The following is a 21555-nucleotide window of genomic DNA, read 5'->3' as shown; positions in this document are numbered from 1 at the left end:
TGTTATATATGATTTATATTCAGTGTTTCAAGAAATAAAGTACACAGGCATTTATCTCATTTCTGTTTATTGAGACTTCTTAAGCCTTCTCGGCGGCTGCAGCTTCTTTGTTCTGAAAACAAAAAGTTCTGATAATATTTCCTGGTTGGCAGCTCATATCTTAAAGTGAAATGCTATATGCAAAAATAAAAACTCTAAAGCAGAGAAAAATGCACCTCCCCTGCGCATTTAATCATGTTGGGAATAAAGCAATATAGTGAAAATCCAGCTAAGAAATGCGGTCAATGCAAATTATATGATTCTAATACCTACAGCATTCATTAGTTTTTGCTGTTGTAGGCCTTGTCAATCCACCGGGATTTCTACATCTTTGTGTTATTTTCGTCACTAGTGTTGAATTCGCCCATCAATACGAGCGGTATGTCACTATTATATTTTAGTTCGAATGTCTTTGATACCATGGTATCGACACTCACTGGGATATTGATCACTTGGCCGACGATACCGTAACTCGATCCTTGCAGCCTGCGTATCTGCATGTAAAGGGAGTCGCGGTGAAATCAAGTAATCGAGTTTGGGCAGAGGTGGGTCAGGGATCGGCGGATATACGAAACCGTTACTCCGACTCAACGCTGGAATCCGCCCCTTAGAACACTGCGCCTTACAGTTGTTACAGAGCTTGAAACCACTCATGTCCTCCGTAGGGAACTCTTCTCGCAGTACGCCAGTGATACTCCTATTGGTAGGCTTCAAATCATTTTTGAACCACAGGCTGTCGCAAATGTCACGTTTATGGCCAGTGTCGTTGTCTTAGAATGTTTTTTTTAAATACTTGTCGGCCCCGGTACAAGTCCAATTTTGGGCCCCCGTCGCCATATTTGGTATGCCAAGTGAGTCCGAAGGGTCTGGGTCGACCTCCATTGCACTCTCCGTCTCATCAGCAACGAAATCTACATCCATACTTGACCCATGATCGTCAGATGCAGCCTGAGTTGTCCGAGCGCGCTTACGTTGCCTATATTCACGGCATTACTGCGCGTTGGTTTTGGGTCCGGGCCTGGCGTTATCGGTGTCATTATCTTTGGAATTTAATGCTCTATGCATTCATGCCCGATTTTTGTAATTCTGGTTGTACTACACTTCAGAATGTTGGTCGGCGTGACACAATGCAAAATTAAAATCTCATTGACGTCAGGAACAAGGACCGCGCCACAGAAATCTCCTGTCACCCTCTACCCGCATATTTCACTCTCGATTGAGTGACCGGAGGTAGCGGTGAGATGCTGGTCTCCTCATTGTCTGCTGCTTAATAATTGCGTTCGTAAAAGTCCATGGAGATGGCAAAAGATTCAGTGCGGTTCCGTGCATTTGGTGCAGATGTTAAGAAGTCTTCTACCCTGTTATGAACTAGACCTAGCGTCACATAGAGGATCAGTAAGGATATGTGACGACAATGTGGAAGCATTAGTAACAGCTCAGACTTGCTAATGTACTTTGCTAGGAAGGCGTTCAATAACATGTCAGCCATCTGAGAAAAAGGTAAAAAAAATCAGTATTGCTGCTGACACATTTCCATTGTCTTACATAAGGGATAAATAAATTCTGCGTTATTCTAACTTATCTCCCACGACTTATTCTGACTTCTAGGAACAAGGAAATATCGGAGATGATTACGATGCGTTAATTCCATGGTCTTCGGAACTTTGTTAGCGACAGGGATCTGAGTGGAGAAAGAAGGTTGTGCTCAGACAGTTGTTACTGATGTTCAGTATCTTTACATTTTCTGTAGTCACGTACCTATAAAAGTTGTGACTGATTCAAAGCTGGGGATGGGCTCCACTTCCCTTGCTTCTGCTGCATCTACTACTACTACTAATAATTATAATAATAATAATAATAACTTTACTACTACTGCCAATCTGTCCATGAAGGTTCGGGTAATCAGGTTTGCATTCTATAAGCAGCAAAATTGGCTCAGAATTAACAGAAACCTGCACTTGCCTCCTTTTCCTAGTACCATCAGGCCTTCTAAATCGTCTATGCTGATATTGCCTGTCCGTGGTTGTTTCTCTGTAACAGAGCATCAGAATTACGGGTTTAATTGGGGAGCAACTTTTATTTGCACTAATCATTATATTAGTCTTATGAGTAAAATAAACCATGATACTGAAATGTACAAGGTTTCTGTGGGCTGGATACGAAGCAAGGTATATGTACAGAATTTAGGAATCCTTTGGAAAGTGATCACTGAGTAGACCAAGAAGGAGATTTATAAGTTTAGAGTAGGGAAGAGATGTGACCACTTCTTTATTCAAATAGATTTTACTGTCACAGAATAAACTGCAAATTTGTCTCAACATACCTTTCTCTATTTTTTGGAAGCGGTTTTTCGCTTCCAAGCACAGGAACTTAGCTACTTGGTATTTTTTGGATTGAATTGCAATAGTTGCAACTCTGAGGAAATTGTTTGCTTCCTGCAGAAAAAAGAAAGAATGTGATAAACATTTCCAACCTGGACAATGTTAATAAAGTTACCCAGCGTCACTTCCGCCCTTCTTCCTCGCCAGGTAAGCCTTGCCAAATCCTGTAACAGAATCGCAGTTACGTTTCATCTTTATATCTGTAAAGGTAAGGGCTGTCGTATCAGCAACGTCTCCTTTCAAATAATTATGATACTCTACCCTTTTTTTTTCCAATACCAAAACTTCGCGATGAATATAAAATTCATAAATACGTGGTTCGTCTTCTCTTTAACAAGCTCTAAAGCACTCTCCGATAGGCCAAGCCCTTGTGCTCAGGATATTACTAGATTTTATAGTTTCCTGCGTGGTGACAGAAACGAGGTGAAATACCGTTTAGGTGTGTGAGTTTTCATGACTGCAACTTTTATCGTTAATGTGCTTACGTGTTGAATCTCCGTGGAGTGGTCTTTGACCCATTCGCGAGCTGTCTGCATAATTTGATTAATTCTAAATTGTTTGAAACCCTGCGTTTCTAAATGTCTCCGCAACTGTTGGCAGTTCGTAAATGATCCATCTTTTAACATTTTTTAGCATTCATGAGTAGAAGTCGAATATGGGCTACACAGTTCTTAAGATCCCTAATTCTGATTTCTTTAAAGTAAAAGGAAATGTACACTGTGCATAAGATGAACTGCCTCTCGTGTTTATCAATTTTGATGTTGTGGTATTTCGATACAGTGTAAACCAGAACGCGAAATTAGAATGTCGTTAACATTAGGAAGAGAAAATAAGCCACAGACATGTCTTTCTTGTTGTAAAAATGGCCCTACATTGCCTAATAATTTACCTACATTATTTGTTGGGTATTGAGGTTAAGTACAGAGCTTGATCTTTTTGCTTTTCCTAATATTTCCCACAGTTACACAATTTTTCGTTAATCCCCGGAAAAGAGTGAACGTTGGGTCCCACTGAATTGGATCTTCACACACTTACGAGGGATTTAGTAGCTATTCTTTATTATGATTTTGTTATATTTTCTGGTGGTGTCTCTAGCTTGTTTCTTTAGAAGCTTCTATTGATATTTTCACTGATGTTTTTTAAAATGTCATTTGGTATGCCATACATTGTATATGTATTTTGGAATGTCTTTCCTTTGCATTGAACGTGCTTACATCTGTGATATAATTTAGCATGCTTTATTCTTCTGTCTTTTAAAGCATGTCTATTACTGGGACGTTATTCCGGTGAGTAAAACCTTATGTCTTGCATGCAATGTTTTTGACTGCAGGAATTACAAACTAATTAGGGGAGATGGGTACAGTGACAGAATGGGGTATATGATTTATATTCAGTGTTTCAAGAAATAAAGTACACAGGCATTTATCTCATTTCTGTTTATTGAGACTTCTTAAGCCTTCTCGGCGTCTGCAGCTTCTTTTTTCTGAAAACAAAAAGTTCTGATAATATTTCCTGGTTGGCAGCTCATATATCTTAAAGTGAAATGCTATATGCAAAAATAAAAACTCGAAAGCAGAGAAAAATGCACCTCCCCCGCGCATTTAATCATGTTGGGAATAAAGCAATATGGTGAAAATCCAGCTAAGAAATGCGGCCAATTCAAATTATATGATTCAAATACCTACAGCATTCATTAATTTTTGCTGTTGTAGGCCTCGTCAATCCACCGCTATTTCTACATCTTTGTGTTATGTGAAAATGGTGACTAGATGGCAGGAGAATACTTCCATATTTTCTTTGGTTAACTGTGGTCTGATAATTATCTTGTATCCTTGATAATTGTATGCTCTGTGCTGAGAATAGTCAAGAAGGGAATGGATGTTTCTTCTTTTTGAAGTTAACAGGTGAAAGTAAGGTGTGCTCTTCTACGTTGACTTTTGGTGTGTCATGGCTTGTATCTATGATGTTCCTTGTTTTCGTTCAGATTTGCCATAGATCAATAGCTTCAAATGAGATTATTATAGGTTATTGGTTACTTCATAAATGATGTCTGTTAGACTGAACAAGTGGATTAAGTACACTAACATTCCAACACTATGTATGCCATGTTAGGGATTCTGAGTTTTTCCACGCCCTTTGTTTCCTTCCTTTTTGGCGTCTGCAGCTTGTTGGTCTGAAAACAAAAAGTTCTGATAATATTTCCTGGTTGGCAGCTCATATCTTAAAGTGAAATGCTATATGCAAAAATAAAAACTCGAAAGCAGAGAAAAATGCACCTCCCCCGCGCATTTAATCATGTGGGGAATAAAGCAATATAGTGAAAATGCAGCTAAGAAATGCGGCCAATGCAAATTATATAATTGTAATACCTACAGCATTCATTAGTTTTTGCTGTTGTAGGCCTCGTCAATCCACCGGGATTTCTACATCTTTGTGTTATTTTCGTCACTAGTGTTGAATTCGCCCATCAATACGAGCGGTATGTCACTATTATATTCTAGTTCGAATGTCTTTGATACCATGGTATCGACACTCACTGGGATATTGATCACTTGGCCGACGATACCGTAACTCGATCCTCGCAGCCTGCGTATCTGCATGTAAAGGGAGTCGCGGTAAATTTGTCTCAACATACGTTGCTTTGCTCTCTGGAAGCACTCTTTGGCTTTCTGCACGATATATATAGCCTCATAATGGCTCTTGTTCTCTGCGGCTGGTTTTGCTTCAGTCATCAGTGTTACTCCTTCCTGCAGTACTATAGATTTAGGTCCAAGATTGGCAATCCATTCAAGTGCTGACGGAGAGGATAGGAGGAAGTCCGATTGTTCCCCTGGATATGCCCTCAGGCGGCATTTCTGCACAATATGTTTGATGGTCTGATGACTCACACCACAGTCACAGTTGGCTGTTTGAATTTTTCCCTAGTTGTTAAGGACGTCTGCACATGCACCATGGCCGGTGCGGATCCTGTTGATGGTTTTCCATGTTTGTCGAGGAAGGCCTTGTCCCGTTGGTGATTTCTGAGGGTTATGTGGCTGTTTGCGTCAGGAGGAGTTTGTTTCCCAAGCAATTTTGCTTTTAAAATTGCCCAGCTTGAAGGCGTTCTGCAGTAACGCGTGGGGGGTCGCCTGGATCTCAGTCTTTCAAGATTAATATGAAGGATGTCGTCGTGAACTGGGAGATTAGGATTTACTTGCAGTTTCTTAAATTCTGTAGACAAGGCTTCTTGTCTACGTATTGCTGGTGGTACGATTCTGCTCAGTACAGGTAGCCAGTGGGTGGGAGTTGTTCTGTGAAAGCCTGTTATAGTCCTCATTATAGTGTTGAGCTGTGAGTCTAATTTGTTTACAGGTGGGCTGTTAAGCCATACCGGAGCACAGTATTCCGCTGTCGGGACAACCAGGCCTAATGCAGAGGTCCGTAGGGTAGATGCTGAAGAGCCCCAGGTTGTGCTGCGTAGTCTCTGTAGAATGTTGTTCCTGGTTGTTATTTTTGCAGCAGTATTATGTAGACATTTCTTGAAGGACGGTGTTCTATCAAGGAAGGGCTAGGGATCAATCGCCACTTCTTGAGGTATTCGCCAAACGTTGTAAGGTCTCTTGAGAGGATTGTCTCGGTTTTCTCAAAAAGCCCGCGGCGTCCAAGAGGATATTTTCCGCCTTCACGTCTCTGTGTACGATTCCCAACTCAAAGGACAGATGAAGACGTGTCATGTTTCAGCATGTCACTATGTATGAATCCCGCTCTTATATTGTTGCTTATGTAACTACTGAAAGAATTATTATGAATGCAACTTGCCCTTCTCCACAAATGAAGATCAGAGTACTGGGGGAGGATTTTTCGTTGAAAGTGTATATAATCAGTTTACAACAGCCATCATCATCCATTTCCCTCAAGAATTTGTGATAGTTCTCATCATCACATGGATCCTTGAGGGACCACCATCCCTGGCTGTCTACACTGAACTGTAGGCTAATGTCTCGGTATTCTCAAATTGCTTGCGTTGGGTTTCCTGTGCCAGGTTCTCCGCATATCCGAATTTTCTCGATACTGTGTGTGGCTCCTGTAAACAACTCCGGAAACCGTCAGGGGAAGAGTAAAATTCCCTTAAAGGATTTCCGGGCTCTTCGAAACAGCTCTGGGAACTTCATGGGGAAAACCTCGTAATCCATGATGGCCTTCTAGGCCTGCCCCAGGCCAATTACTTCTTCCAACTTGACAGAGGGCTTCCTTGAAATTTTATTCAGAAAGTCATGCCTGGAGAAAAAATCAATAAAATTATAAGAAAGAAGGAACAATTTTTTTTCTGTGACAAACACTTGTACAGAGGATCTTGTGTTCTGGTAAAGATAACGCCTGTACTCCAAAACTGACATACAGAATGGAATTAATATGAGCTTCTCAAATGACTTATTATATATAACCAGAGTAGTGACATTTTATTTAATTACTTTACTACTGAAACTGACCTGTTCATACGTACTTTGAATTAGCATAAATTCAGACCAAAATTCTAACCTAAATTCAATTTGTAAATAGGGTGGGTATAATTGACATGCAACCTACATCCTGTCAATCTGATAATCCCAAGCACACGAATTCAGTCTCAAACACGTCCAGGGTCTTCAAATCGTTTCATCTTTTAAATAAAAGAAACACGAAAGATTAATAATATATATTGCTGGGCGTCACTCTTTATCAAGCTTCGACGTCAAGTTCTAGTTTAATTTTGCTTAGAACTTGACGTTGAGTAATGTGTTTGAAAATTTAATTTCGCTCTTTTACTTCTCATCTGCAGGTCGCAAAAATGCATGTGATCAGTGGTACAATACAAACCAGAGATACACGAGTAAAAGAAATACTGAGATTATAATGTCACATGCATCTTTCCCTAAACATTTTCTTGAAACGAAGTTATTATACTTCCAACTGCTCTTACGGTTCCAACACATATTGTGTAGCTTGAACGGGAGGTGCCGCGTGAGTCCCTCTCTGGCTAGCCAAATAGTACGTCACAATATTTTCCAAAATTTAACTAATGTAAGAGAAATCACAATGCAATGTTTCCCATTAAATTTGACCATTACAACGAACGTCGTCCTTAAAGCGCTGGTGGTGAGTGGTTCTCTTCGGAACATCATCTTCTTCCCAAACTGTACGTAGTCTGACCGCATTCGTGCACACAGCGACTGGTGATCTGAGCCTGGGAATGTTGTATCCCTGCACATTGCAGAGCGCCATCGCTTTTCGACCAGAATGTAATCGATTTGGTTTCTTGTTCGATCATCATTCGACTTCCATGTGTACAACCTTCTTGGCAGTAGACTGAACCACGAGTTCATTACTGTCATCTGTCCCTCAGAGCAGAAGTGCAATAAACGCTCGCCACTTCCCTTTCTGTCACCTAGTCCGACCTTTCCCTTCACGCCGTCGTATCCATCCGTATTTCCAATTTAGCATTGGAGTCGCCAATAACGAATAGAATCTCCCGACATTACCGCAGTCGGTCCAGCGTTGCCCCCAGGTTATGGTAAAACGCTTCTACAATGCCATCGTTTGCATAAACATGTGCGATATTCACTAGTACTCGGATCCTGGCAGGTCGATGACAGGATCACTGTACTGAGAGTCGCGGGGAACCCCATGCCGTATTATTGTGTTTCTGGTGTAAGGTGATGGAAACCCCATTGTGACTGCTGCTGCCAGATGTGAATACGAGAGTGTCGCCTGTTGAAGTTAATTCGTGTTAATTGGTGTTCCAATGCGTCTCGCTTAGTCCGAGTATGCCAACGCCGTAATCATCCATTTCTTGCTCCAGCAATGGAAGCTTTCCAGGTTGTCTCAACCCACCTAGTACGTTCAATGTATTTTTGAACAATCCAATCCGACTTGTGTAATCGGGGGATTCTTAGCACCCCTGCCCAATTTAATGGGCACCGGGACTCGGCGCCATGTTGATTTATGGCACTGTTCATCGGGATTTTCTTGCTAGAATACCACTGTGGTTTCACCTTGCCTCACGTGCTATTGAACCGAAACTCCGGTCCACCTTATACTCGCTGACTCGGTTGCTCGTGTATTCTACGCCCCGAGATATTCGTGGGGAAACCAAGGAACATTGAAGGCAGTTGAACATAACAATCAATTAAATTAAATCCCAATCAATTTTGAAGTTAAACAAACAAAATGAATTTAATGTGAAAAATTGATAAAAAGGCAAGAATTACAAAAAAAGAAAACTGTGTTACAAAAAACAAGAATACAATTAATCTTTCGGAAGATAAAATTAAAGTTACACAAACATACGCCCAAGTGTGTCCATACTTGATGGCAGCCACACCTTTAACATCATCGAAAAACCCTTCTTCATTTTAAACAGAATACTACGTAAGGCCCCCCCTTTAAAAATATGAATGTTTGTAGGCGCAGTTGGCTACCTACAAACTCCCCTTTAGCCGCCAGACCGGCTTTACACTGATATCAACACAATTAACACATCACCTCGTACACTCGACCACAAGTAAATTCAAAATACATAACCAGTATTAATATATGGGTCGCAGTGCTTTCACCAACAAACGACAAAAAGCTTCCATTAGCTTTGTGTTACAAGAGACCAAATTCCCTTTTTGGTCTGACAACGTTAAGAAGATCAAGTTCTATCTTCTTGATCAACCCTCTTTTTCTGAACCTCACACGGATTCGAACTTAACACTCTGCTCACTTGACGTTTCAATCTCCGACTGCCTCCAGCCCGGGATTCCCATCCAGACAAAGAGCGGTCAAGCGGACGCTAGCCTCTCACCAGGCATAGCCTCGTTATCACGCGACTTGCTACGCAGTAGCTCGTGATCAACTTGGTATTTCCCCCGACTTATCACACAGTGCTAGCCTCGCGACAGGTGTCCAATTTCACTTATTGCAAGACCCCACACTTTCTCGTGAATGACAACAAATCAAAAATACCCTTTTTAAACACACACACAAAAAAAAGAACAAACAAGAGAGTAATAGTGATTAAAAACAAAATAAAATACTCGTCAACCTATACGATGAGACATATGCCTAACACACTGGGCTACGCCCGACCACACACATTCAATACTTACAATTTCCATTTACTCACAAAAAATAACACAACAAGAAAATAAACTATATACACTAGCTGCAAATTCCGTCGACCATCGTAATAAGCATATCAGACTTAATTTTGAACCGAAATTGAGAACAAAGAATTTTGAAGCCAAACGAAGCCAAACGCACGTCTGCTTATGATGACGGTCGAACCGGAAAGAGGAAGACCCAAGCCAGGTCAATCCTAATCACGCGTCTTCCCGAGCCTGAGACATGGAGGGGGAAGAAAACGCTAATTGGCTACTAATGACGTAAGGGAACATAGAGGATTATGCTAGCTGGATCATCGTCTTGCGGTACTTCACCTTCTCGTGGCCAGCTAAACACAGTTCAAGTGCCGGCCGCCAGAGGTCATTGAGGCCCTGAACCTTAGAACGGTTCACTATATACCTACACGAAAAATATCCCAAGCAAAATGTCCGATTATATTTTTAAGAAGTAAATATATTCTTGTTTCTGGGAATTATATATGTTGTAAAAATGGCGCTGCATTATTTGTTGTGCTTTGAGGTTAAGTACAAAGCTTCATCATTTTGCTTTTCCTACATTATCTCACCATTTTTCACTAACCCCCGGAGAAGTGTGAACGCGGGGTTCCAGAGCAAAATCTTCTGCAAATTGTTCCAGTTTTACCAAGTCTTCATCCTTTACTTTCGGTTTTCACGTGGCTAGCGCCCGCATCATGTGCTCCTGTTAACAAAGAAGGGCTATGTTAGGGAAGCACTATAGTAATAGGACTTTCATTAGCCTGTCCATGTTGTACATCTTTCGAAGTCATTTTCGTAGAACCTTTCACTCTTGATGAGGAAAGTGTAAAGTCCTCCACAGTGACACTAGGATCTGTTTGGGATAGCACGCTGACAGGCCAAAAGTGAGTCGGATTTTGCACATCTGTTAATGGCTGCATGAATGCATCTTTTATAATTTTACAAATGTAGAAGAAATTGATGACGTGCAGAACAACGATGCAAGCAAATAATAATAAATAGATAATAAATTCTGCACTTGTTAGTTGACACCCTCAGAATCTGAGAACTTGCGATGTCCCTGTTAAATGGAAGTACAGGAGAAATGCTCTCTGAATATGCGTGCCCACATTTCAGATATTTCCATTTTTATTGTTCTGGAGTTCCCTCAAAGAGTTACTCCCTGATGGAGAGAGATCCCCTCATCCGCTACATTCCAGCTTACTCAGCGAATTGAAGTGACAGAATAAAGCAATTTGCACTAAACTTACCTCCTGATCAGACGGAAACTCCTTCGACAGGCCGAAATCCGTCAGAACAACATGGCCCGCGGCGTCCAGAAGGATGTTCTCCGACTTCAGGTCCCTGTGCACGATTCCCACCTGAAAGAAATAAATGAACACGTCTCAAGAGCATTGGGGAGAAGGAAACGCATTTTGCATTTTCGATATGTGCATTTTTATGCATTCTTTATAGTTGATTTAACGACGATGTTCGTATATGGATTATATGGCATTGGGCTTCGTAGATCGATCTTAATTACACGCCGTGCATTTTAATTAACTAATTCTCGTGTTTCAGCAGGTAACTATCTATGAATCTCGCTTACGTAACTACAGAAAGAATAAATATGAATGTTCTATTACAGTGAATTGAGAGATATGAAAGTTGTAGAATGAACTTTTCTGGTTACGGAGAATTACTTGGCGGCTAAATAATCAGACATGACAGAACTAACCAATCCCTCTATCCCATATAGCAAATGGACGTGAAATGTGCAATTTAGACCTCTGCACTTCTTTATGAAATTCCTCAATGTACCTGAACTTCTTGTTGTGCTCACAAACGAAAGGGTCCGATATCTTGAATACCGGCGTACTTCTAGCTCAAGAATACATACCGTTGCGTGCTTGGTCGAAGAAGCCCTTGGCTTTCTTGCTGAGCCACTTGGCTTCATAAAAATGTTCATTTTCCGCTGCCACTTGAGCAGCCTCCGCGCTTCCTGCAGAAAAAAAGAAAGAATGTGGTAAACATTTTCCAACCTGGACAATGATGCTTACATCTGTGATATAATATAGCATGCTTTATTCTTCTGTCTTTTAAAGCATGTCTATTACTGGGACGTTATTCCGGTGAGTAAAACCTTATGTCTTGCATGCAATGTTTTTGACTGCAGGAATTACAAACTAATTAGGGGAGATGGGTACAGTGACAGAATGGGATATATGATTTATATTCAGTGTTTCAAGAAATAAAGTACACAGGCATTTATCTCATTTCTGTTTATTGAGACTTCTTAAGCCTTCTCGGCGTCTGCAGCTTCTTTATTCTGAAAAGAAAAAGTTCTGATAATATTTCCTGGTTGGCAGCTCATATCTTAAAGTGAAATGCTATATGCAAAAATAAAAACTCGAAAGCAGAGAAAAATGCACCTCCCCTGCGCAATTAATAATTTTTTAAGCGTTTTTTCAAATACGCGACGCTCCGTCCACGCGTGGTCGATGTCCCTCCTCTCCAGTGATCTCCTCTTGATGATCTTTCTGGCGTAAAGTTTCCCGGCGTCACTTCCGCCCTTCTTCTTCGCCAGGTAAACCTTGCCAAACCTGTAACAGAATCGCAGTTACGTTTCATCTTGATATCTGTACAGGTACGGGCTGTCATATCAGCAAAGTCTCCTTTCAAATAATTATAATACTTTGCCCTCTTTTTTCCAATACCAAAACTTCGCGATGAATATAAAATTCATAAATATGTGGTTCGTCTTCTCTTTAACAAGCTCTAAAGCACTCTCCGATAGGCCAAGCCCTTGTGCACAGGATATTACTAGATTTTATTATTTTCTGCGTGGTGACAGAAACGAGGTGAAATACCGTTTAGGTCTGTGAGTTTTCATGACTGCAACTTCTATCGTTAAAGTGCTTACGTGTTGAATCTCCATGGAGAGTGAGTGGTCTTTGACCCATTCGCGAGCTGTCTGCATAATTTGATTAATTCTAAATTGTTTGAAACCCTGCGTTTCTAAATGTCTCCGCAACTGTTGGCAGTTCGTAAATGATCCATCTTTCAACATTTTTTAGCATTCATGAGTAGAAGTAGAATATGGCCTACACAATTCTTAAGATCCCTAATTCTGATTTCTTTAAAGTAAAAGGAAATGTACACTGTGCATAAGATGAACTGCCTCTCGTGTTTATCAATTTCGATGTTGTATATCGATACAGTGTAAACCAGAACGCGAAATTAGAATGTCGATAACATTAGGAAGAGAAAATAGGCCACAGACATGTCTTTCTTGTTGTAAAAATGGCCCTACATTGCCTAATAATTTACCTACATTATTTGTTGGGTATTGAGGTTAAGTACAGAGCTTGATCTTTTTGCTTTTCCTAATATTTCCCACAGTTACACAATTTTTCGTTAATCCCCGGAAAAGTGTGAACGTTGGGTCCCATTGAATTGGATCTTCAGACACTTACGAGGGATTTAGTAGCTATTCTTTATTATGATTTTGTTATATTTTCTGGTGGTGTCTCTAGCTTGTTTCTTTACAAGATTCTGATAATATTCTAACGTTTAAGTTTTTATTAAATTAAAATCAGCAACTGATGCGATTATTCAGTTTCAATCCCCCTCCCCTCCTCACATCTGCTGTGACCTTTACCAGAACTTCAACACTGAAGCTGTCAACACCTGATACACTCGCCATTTTGACTGGTGGGTCATCCATCTGACCAGGTTTCAATTTATCCCAAGTCATTTCAATTGTTTCTGGGCCACGTGATCTGCACGGTTAGAACTTGACAATGACTATCGTGTTTGAATATTTAATTTCGCTCGTTTACCTGTATTATCTACAGGTCGCAAAAATACAAACGCTTGTATGTGATCCGTGGTACAACACAAGCCACAGATATTGAGATTAGAATCACATGCATCTTTCCTTAAACATTTTCTTGAAACGAAGTTATTTGCTAATATACTTACAAGAGAATGTTACACGTTCAGTATTAGGCTTCCAATACAATTCTGTGTGAAGCTTGGTGTCACCCGTGGGGTAGCTTTGGAGGGGAGCGGCCGCGTGACTCTCTCCCTCTGTCGCAAACGTACCAAATACTGCGTCATAATATTTTCAAAAATTTAACTAATGTAAGAGAAATCACAATGCAATGTTTCCCATTAAATTACCCTGTCAGTAATGCATCCTTTATGTAATCGATAGAAAATGACGGAGGCATATTTAATCTGTTTACCTCAACCACACTTTTTCTCGAATGGAAGTTATTCGTAGAAAATATTATACTTTAACTAAAATTACACGCGGTCACAAACAGTTCTGTAGTACTTAGTTTCGCGTCATAACAATTACGCTATATTGGTAGGGTTACTCACTGGCTAGCCTACGCAGTCATCGAGAATTACTTAATCTACCAACACTGATGTGATAACACGACACTGAGATTGGAATGTCACATCTTTCTCTAAACTATTTCCTGAATAGAAGTTATTCCTAGAACACCTCATACTTACATGTCAAACGTCTTCAGTCAGCGCTAGAACAAAACTGTGGACTTCAAACTAAACGCAAGAGTAACGGACGCGATACCCCTCACTTCCCCTACTCACTAGATCGAACGATAATGTTATAGCATTTTCTACAAAGAAACAAACAGTTTTATAAACTGAGTCAAATGAATGTGGGGCAGAAGGCCACTTTTTTGCCCAGGCGATGGAAGACAACACCAGACGATTTTCTAAATAAGAACATTTTAACTTGCATTGACAGAATTCAGTGTGGTACAAGCCTTTATTCTAGCAAATCATATCACTTTCTTCATTATCCGTGTGCCCCTGAATTTTGTTTATCGTATCCAAATTCAACAAAACGTGATACTAATTATGTGACCTGGAACAACAGTTTCTGCAAGCAGATGAAGCATTTGGGTGGAAAAGGAAACTCTCATCATCAGACGCCTCTGTACTAAAGTTTAGGAAGAAAGTACTGATACCATCTTGAGAGATGGCGATGGAGGCAGTATGTTCCTCCGGAATGCAGAAATGTATTTACGTGTGCACATGGCGTTACAACGCAGAGGACCATCGTCAACATGGGGTGTCATTTTCTGGGCACATTTGAAGTGAAACTCATCTGAGGAAACATGAGGCACAAAAAGTAGGTTTGTTCTGAAATTACGTCACGTATCTCACCTGATCATGAAGGGACACAATCTTGGGATCGAGCATGGGATGGCGGATGGTGATTATCCTCGGTGCCGAGGAACATGGCGTCATGAAAAACCGACTGAATCGGCTTTTTGAGCCATTTCAGCCCAGTTGATGTTCTGTGGGATGAAGCTCGAGCATTAACGGTGATTGCAGAGTGAATGTCTGGCTGGCAAGGCTCAACTGGGAGCATCTCATTTGAACAGACACTTCAGTTGTGCAGACAGAACAAAGAGTCTGCAAATAGTCTTCAGCGTGGCTACAAATTTTGGTCTCTGCTGTAAGTTATTTAGCAATAGTACAGATTGCAAGGAGGGATGTTTGAGGACACACGCAAGGTTCTAAGCAAGTTATTTGGAAATCTAAGGCGTGCGGTGAGAGATTGTTTCTTTAAAACGGCATCTGTCAATGATTTATGCATTCTCTTCCTAACTTGTTACTGTGAACTCTTGAAGCAACTTCTGCCAGTGTTATGATATTTGTTGCACACGATGAGTTCTGCTCACGAAGTAAGGGGAAACCTTGATTTTCTTAATACAAGTCAACGACACAGTTCAGAACTGAAACATTTAGAACAGACACGGAGACAGAACTCACGTTGAAGAATCGGTGCCTTTTGATGTCATCGACTCCGTTCTCGCCTGCACCTAGACGTTTCTTTGGTTCTTTAGTTAACAGTCCTTTGACGAAAAGTTTCGCGTCAGTGGAAAACTCTTCCGGGATCTCCGGATCCTGCTCCAGAATTCGTCTGCAATGGGAGAAAAGAACGGTAGATGAAGCCCATCTGGGGGGAATAACAAATTGCTTATGTTCTGTTGTGTTTCCGTACTTATTGTGGCTGTTAGATGCACACCGAGCAGTTTGCTTTTCTGCTACACTGTAGCTGCTCTGACTAATTTTCCACAATTATTGTTATTTATTAAGTTATGACTATGCTCATGAGTCAGGAAGTTTCGTGTCACTGAGTCTGAAAGCGGCGGAGGGGGGAGGATTAGGGACAGGAACCGTGTGATCTTAACAAATGACCCTTTCTAACACAACTCATAAAAAATAATTATTTATTTACTTACTGAAAACAATCGTGATTCCCCAAACTGTTGGCTGTCATTTTCAACCCGACACAGAAATGGGCTATATGAATGTGCAAACAAACAAAGTAACAAACAAATAAACAAATAAATACTGTATTTGTTAGGCAGTTCATTGGCGAGGGCTGCAGTGCGCCTACTTTGTGCAGGTGTTCGATACCGAGGACGATCTTCGATGTGTAGAATTTAACATCATCCTCTGGAAGTTTCTGTTCATGGTCCAGAAGGTCATGTAAGTCTCCACCATTCAGAAAGTCTGTGAACACATTAAAAACAACAATAATTTCCAGACCTCGTTATTTTAACGATCATTATGCTTACTAGACGTCAGTCTTATTAAAAATTATTGAGTATCTACAGTGTGACATGAGGAGACACAAAGTTCAAACACAAATCAGCTGTGCTGAAAAGGAAGTTCACAAACTGCAAGACACTTTTCCACTCACGCATCTGACTGCTGATCAGTCTCAGAATTCTGATCTACATCGAGTCCCATAAATTTCTTTTGGGTCTTAAAAATACAATACATTTTAAGACTGTCTCAAAACTTTATATTAATAAACTGAAAATTTGTCTAAAATACATACGTTCCACTTTCTGCAAGTCGTCCGCAGCTCTGCGAGAAATACTTATGGCGAAGTCAACCTTTTCCTCCAGTTGTTCTGATTTTAAAATTTGCTCTATCTTATCCTTTGCATCCTGCAGAAAAAAGAAAAAGAAAGAATGTGGTAAACATTTCCAAACTGGACAATGTTAATGCTTGGTCGAAGAAGCGCTTGGCTTCCTCAACGAGCCCCTTGGCTTCATAAAACAATTCGTTTCCTGCAGCTGCTTCTGCTTCTCTTGCCGGCTTGTGCAGGTTGGAAGCGGTTTCCCGCTTACAAAGCACAGGATCTTTGCTGTTTTATAATCTTGTTCTCGAATAGCTAAAAGCGCAGCTTTTAGGAAACTCTTTCCTTCCTGCAGAAAAAAGAAATTCTGTAGACAAGGCTTCCCTTGTTGTCTGCTGGTTCTAGTGAGGACGCTTCTCTGTGCTCTTAGTGGTGTTCGGAGTTCGAATGCACTTCGGTCACCGCTACCGTTGTGCGTACAGTTGATGCGTCTCGTAATTATTGCTTGTCCGGCCCTTCGTGCCCCGCGTTAGTCTGTGCCATTTGTATCAGTTATTTAATAATAATACAGATGATGATATTCGGCTTTAGCCGAAAGACGATGATTTCAGACTTGTAATATATTTGCTTGTGACTGCGTCGAAGGTTTGTTGAAGAGTGTCTGAACTGACGCGCTGCAGTAAGCGTCTTGCCCCTGGTTCGAAACATTCAAAATCAGTATCTCTGGACCTTTGTCGACCTCGTCTACTTCTTCTTCTGGTTCCAATTCCATCTCCTTCTCATCCAGTCGATTGGCCTTGTCATAGAGCTCTTCAATATAATTTTCCCACACAGCTTTAACTTCATTCTGGTCACTGACTATCTTTCCTGAAGGGTCTTCTATTTCCTTGGTTCTCTTTCCATCCCAGTTCTTTCGCCTTTGCATACTTCAAATCGTATCTTCCAATTCTCTGGAGTGCCATTATCTCATCACATACTTCGTTGATGTAATCTTCTCTCGCCTTGTCTGTTTCTCTTCTCTGTTTGTTGTTCAGTCTTCGATATTTCTGTCTTCCCTCTTCACTGTTGATATTCTTCCATCTCCTCCTCTCATCCATCTTATCGAGCATAGCCTGTGTAATCCATGCCTTCCTTGGTATCCTTTTCATCCTACCAACCTAATGCCACTGTTAGGCACTTCTTGGCATATGTCCATTCCTCTTCAACGCTTTTGCCTTCACTTTCACTTAATTTTCCTTCCAATTCTTCTCTTACTTCGTCTCGCGTGCTCTTCAGGTTCTCCAGGTCCCATCTCTTCTTCCTCACCCCCCTACTCCTGATTTTCTTCATTCTTGTGCTGACGTTTGCAACTAACATATTATGATCCGAGTCGATGTCCGCTGATGGCACTGTTGTCACATCCTTTACGCTATTCCCAAATCGTTGCTTCACTAAGATATAGTCTATCTGGTATCTGCTCCTGTCTACTGGGCTTTTCCACGTATACAATCTCCTGTGATGCTTCTTGAACCAGGTGTTGGTGATTACCAGTCCATTTCTTCGGCAGAAGTCAACCATCATGTCCCCTCTCCTATTCCTTATTCCCAGTCCATGAGGGCCGACAATGTTGTTTTCTGCTCCTTTCCCCACGACACTGTTCCAGTCTCCCATTATTATGGTTTGCACTTTCCCTCTTCCTTCTGTCCTGATGATTTCTTCTATCTTCTCATATATTATTTCCACTTCTTCATCGTCATGATCCGACGTTGGCATGTACACCTGCATTATCAGAATATCCACTGGTTCTGCATTCAACTTGATATACATCAATCTGTCACTACACGCTTGCACTTTGATTATACTTTTCTTGATCCATTTCTGCATCGCTATTGCAACACCTCTTTCAGCACTCTTACCTCCCGAGTAGTACATATGATAGTTTCCAGACTCGAAATCACCTTGATCCCTCCATCGAACTTCACTGACACCCACAATGCACACATTATTTTTATCAATTTCAATCTTCAGATTTTCCAGTTTTCCTCCCTGTTGTAGTGTCCTGACGTTCCACGTTCCTATGGTGAATTTCCTAAAAGAATTCTCCTGCCTTATACCTTCTACCGAGACAGTCCTCGCCCGGAGATCCGAATGGAGGACTAGTTTACCTCCGGATTGTTTTGTCTCTGGAGAAAGCATCATGCACATTGTGACTGCTCCTGTTGGGCAGAAGCTGTCCTGGAAAAAAAAAAGTAATGTGGTAGTTTTTCCATTTGCTTTCCACAGTTAATGTTGCCTCTGTGCACAAGCATCAAGTCATGCGAGCGTACATTTCCTATATATCTTTTGGGGCTTCAAAATTCATGTACATTTTAAGACTGTCTCAAAACTTTATATTAATAAACGGCAAATTTGTCTAAAATACATACCATTCAAAATTCTCTGAAAATACTCAGCAGATTTACTGCAGTATTTTGATGCCATGGAAGAGTAGATTTGGTCTGCCGTGTGGTTTGCACTACGTGCATTATCAATTGCTTCCTGCAGAAGAAAGAAAAAGAGAATCTATGGTAAACATTTTCCAACCTGGACAATGATTGTAACCGTTGACTGCTCGTGGCCTCGTAACAACTACCTTATCAGGGTGTAGGATTGTTAGGGGCTAGATAGCTAGTCGGGATGTAGCTCTTGTCTCAGGTCGTGTTAACGGCCTGATCACACCAGCCAATAATGATTCGGATTGAAGTTGGAAGGCACTACTATTTATTTCTATACAATATACAGTTTCCAGTATGTCCTAGAACCTCCTCTATCGCGACTTAAAACAAGAGTGAGTCTCTACCCTAATTTTCTTCGGCGCCTGGGTCCCGGGCTTGGTGCGAAGCACCCCCCGCTGTCAGAGAGAGATCTCTCACGGACCGCCCAACATGATCCTCCACACTTGCTCCTAAAGGCACTTCTTTGTCTGTCGTAGACGGAGTCGAAATCGGATGTTAAACAGATGGCCTAAACATGAATTCTAGCTCTTAGGGCTGAAGTCCACCCTTGTTCTCTGCAGGTGGTGCTAGAATCTTACAGAAAGGTTTTGAAATACTGGAAACACACAAAAGAAAAACTAACAAAACCTAACTACTTCCAGATGAGCGGTTACATGATGAATAATAACCACTCACAGGAATTAAAGAGAGACAATCTTTTTACATAAACAAAAGTTATACGTACAATGCCCCTTAATAACAGGGTTAGTTCAACATATCAGATGTACAGGTGGCTTGATTGTTCAGTTAAAATAGTAAATGGCTGAAACTCTTGTTCTTTCACTATTAAAATTTCAACTCTGCCACACCCAAGCAAGTTGGGTTGTAGTTAAAAGAGTAGTAATGAACTTTTGCTTTCCACAAAGCGTAGAGAATGTTTTACCAGCTAAGTAGCCATCACTTCCTCATCAAGACCCCTGCACTACAGAACGAAACAGTTCCACATTAATGTGAAATGGAAGTCACATTCAAAGTACATTCACTTCATTCATAAACGTGTAACTTGATTTTGTTTAACCTTTACTTAAAAATCAAACAAAATCTTACATCAAGTGGAGTTCCCTCTTGCATTTGGTAATGTTCTAAAAATAAGCAAGAAAGGAAAAATTAATTTATATTGCATAATATTTCTTACTAAAAAAAACCTTGTTAGTTATGAAACATGGCATCATTTACATAGGACTCCTCCGTGTTTTTGTTTGCCTTAAAATCCTCCTAAGCCCTAATCGCTGTGCCACAGTACAGTTAAAGTTGCCTCTGTGCACAAGCATCAAGTCATGCGAGCGTACATTTCCTATATTTCTTTTGGGGCTTAAAAATTCTTGTACATTTTAAGACTGTCTCAAAACTTTATATTAATAAACTGAAAATTTGTCTCAACATACGTTTGAAAGCGTTCTCAAAATGCTTTGCAGCTTTCAGGCAGTCTTTTGATGCCGAGAAAGACGAATCTTTCCGTTCTGTGTTTCTCGCACGCCGTGTTTTCTGCTGGTTCTGGTGAGGACGCTTCTCCGCGCCCTTAGTGGTGTTCGGAGTTCGAATCCAGTTCTGTCACCGCTACCGTTGTGCGTACAGTTGATGCGTCTCGTTGTAATTACTGCATGTCCGGCCCTTCGTGCCCCGAGTTAGTCTGCGCCATTTGTAACCGTTCCTCTTCTTCTCTTCGGGTTTATTTGTTAGCCTTGATTCTGCTCTTGGGTAAACGAGACACGAGACTCTTATGCTGGGTTTAGTTTAAGATCGCCTGAGCCGTAACTCAGCTTTATCGATATATAGGTATCTTTGCCCTAACAGATTAGCATTATCTGAACTTTCAAAAATGGCGGTCTGACCCAACTGGCCAATCAGTAAAATAGTAGCTGCGTGCACAGAGCATGGCACCAGCCACGATTTGTCGCTCTCTGTTATTTATCTTATGGCTATATTACAACACATGTTATAAAGTATAAATACAGTACTGTAGATTTAGGTCCAAGATTGGCAATCCATTCAAGTGCTGGTGGAGAGGCTAGGAGGAAGTGCGATTGTTCCCCTGGGTGTGCCCTCAGGCGACATTTCTGCACCATATGTTTGATGGTCTGATGACTCGCACCACAGTCACAGTTGGCTGTTTGAATTTTCCCCCAGTTGTTAAGGACGTCTGCGCATGCACCATGGCCGGTGCGGATCCTGTTGATGGTTTTCCATGTTTGTCGAGGAAGGCCTTGTCCCGTTGGTGATTTCTGAGGGTTATGTGGCTGTTTGCGTCAGGAGGAGTTTGTTCGGCCCAGGTAATTTTGATTTTAAAATTGCCCAGCTTGAAGCCGTTCTGCAGTAACGCGTGGGGGGTCGCCTGGATCTCAGTCTTTCAAGATTAATATGAAGGATGTCGTCGTGAACTGGGAGGTTAGGATTTGCTTGCAGTTTCTTAAATTCTCGTAACAAGGCTTCTTGTCTACGTATTGCTGGTGGTACGATTCTCTCAGTACAGGTAGCCAGTGGGTGGGAGTTGTTCTGTGACAGCCTGTTATAGTCCTCATTGTAGTGTTGAGCTGTGAGTCTAATTTGTTTACAGGTGGGCTGTTAAGCCATACCGGAGCACAGTATTCCGCTGTCGGGACAAC

General features: G+C 41.1%; 1 protein-coding gene and 2 long non-coding RNA genes across 5 annotated transcripts; all 3 read right to left on the bottom strand.

Moving 5' to 3' along the window:
* Positions 1-55: 55 nt before the first annotated feature.
* On the bottom strand, positions 56-10181 carry LOC147872971 (uncharacterized). 3 transcript variants are annotated; one of them, XR_015536538.1, is made up of 3 exons: positions 4794-10181; positions 4106-4593; positions 56-112 (listed from the first exon to the last, which is right to left on the bottom strand). It is a non-coding gene; the product is annotated as an uncharacterized LOC147872971 (long non-coding RNA). The 3 variants fall into 3 exon arrangements; XR_015536539.1 differs by lacking the exon at positions 56-112 and adding an exon at positions 1765-2474; XR_015536537.1 differs by lacking the exon at positions 56-112 and adding an exon at positions 3842-3903.
* A 615-nt stretch (positions 10182-10796) lies between these two features.
* On the bottom strand, positions 10797-13833 carry LOC147872970 (uncharacterized). Its single transcript, XR_015536540.1, has 3 exons — positions 13505-13833; positions 11421-12123; positions 10797-10902 (listed from the first exon to the last, which is right to left on the bottom strand). It is a non-coding gene; the product is annotated as an uncharacterized LOC147872970 (long non-coding RNA).
* A 3755-nt stretch (positions 13834-17588) lies between these two features.
* On the bottom strand, positions 17589-18623 carry LOC147872969 (protein CFDP2-like). The gene has a single exon (XM_087354031.1). It carries the CDS (start codon positions 18621-18623, stop codon positions 17589-17591), a length of 1035 nt encoding a protein of 344 aa, XP_087210157.1.
* Positions 18624-21555: the final 2932 nt, after the last annotated feature.

Source organism: Zootermopsis nevadensis, unplaced genomic scaffold (assembly GCF_977971745.1).
Source record: "Zootermopsis nevadensis isolate Lab colony 2312 unplaced genomic scaffold, Znev_1.0 Znev_ptg000022l, whole genome shotgun sequence".
Classification (NCBI taxonomy): domain Eukaryota; kingdom Metazoa; phylum Arthropoda; class Insecta; order Blattodea; family Termopsidae; genus Zootermopsis; species Zootermopsis nevadensis.
The sequence above is the reverse complement of the archived record's forward strand: the minus strand, read 5'-3'. Positions and strand labels throughout refer to the sequence as shown.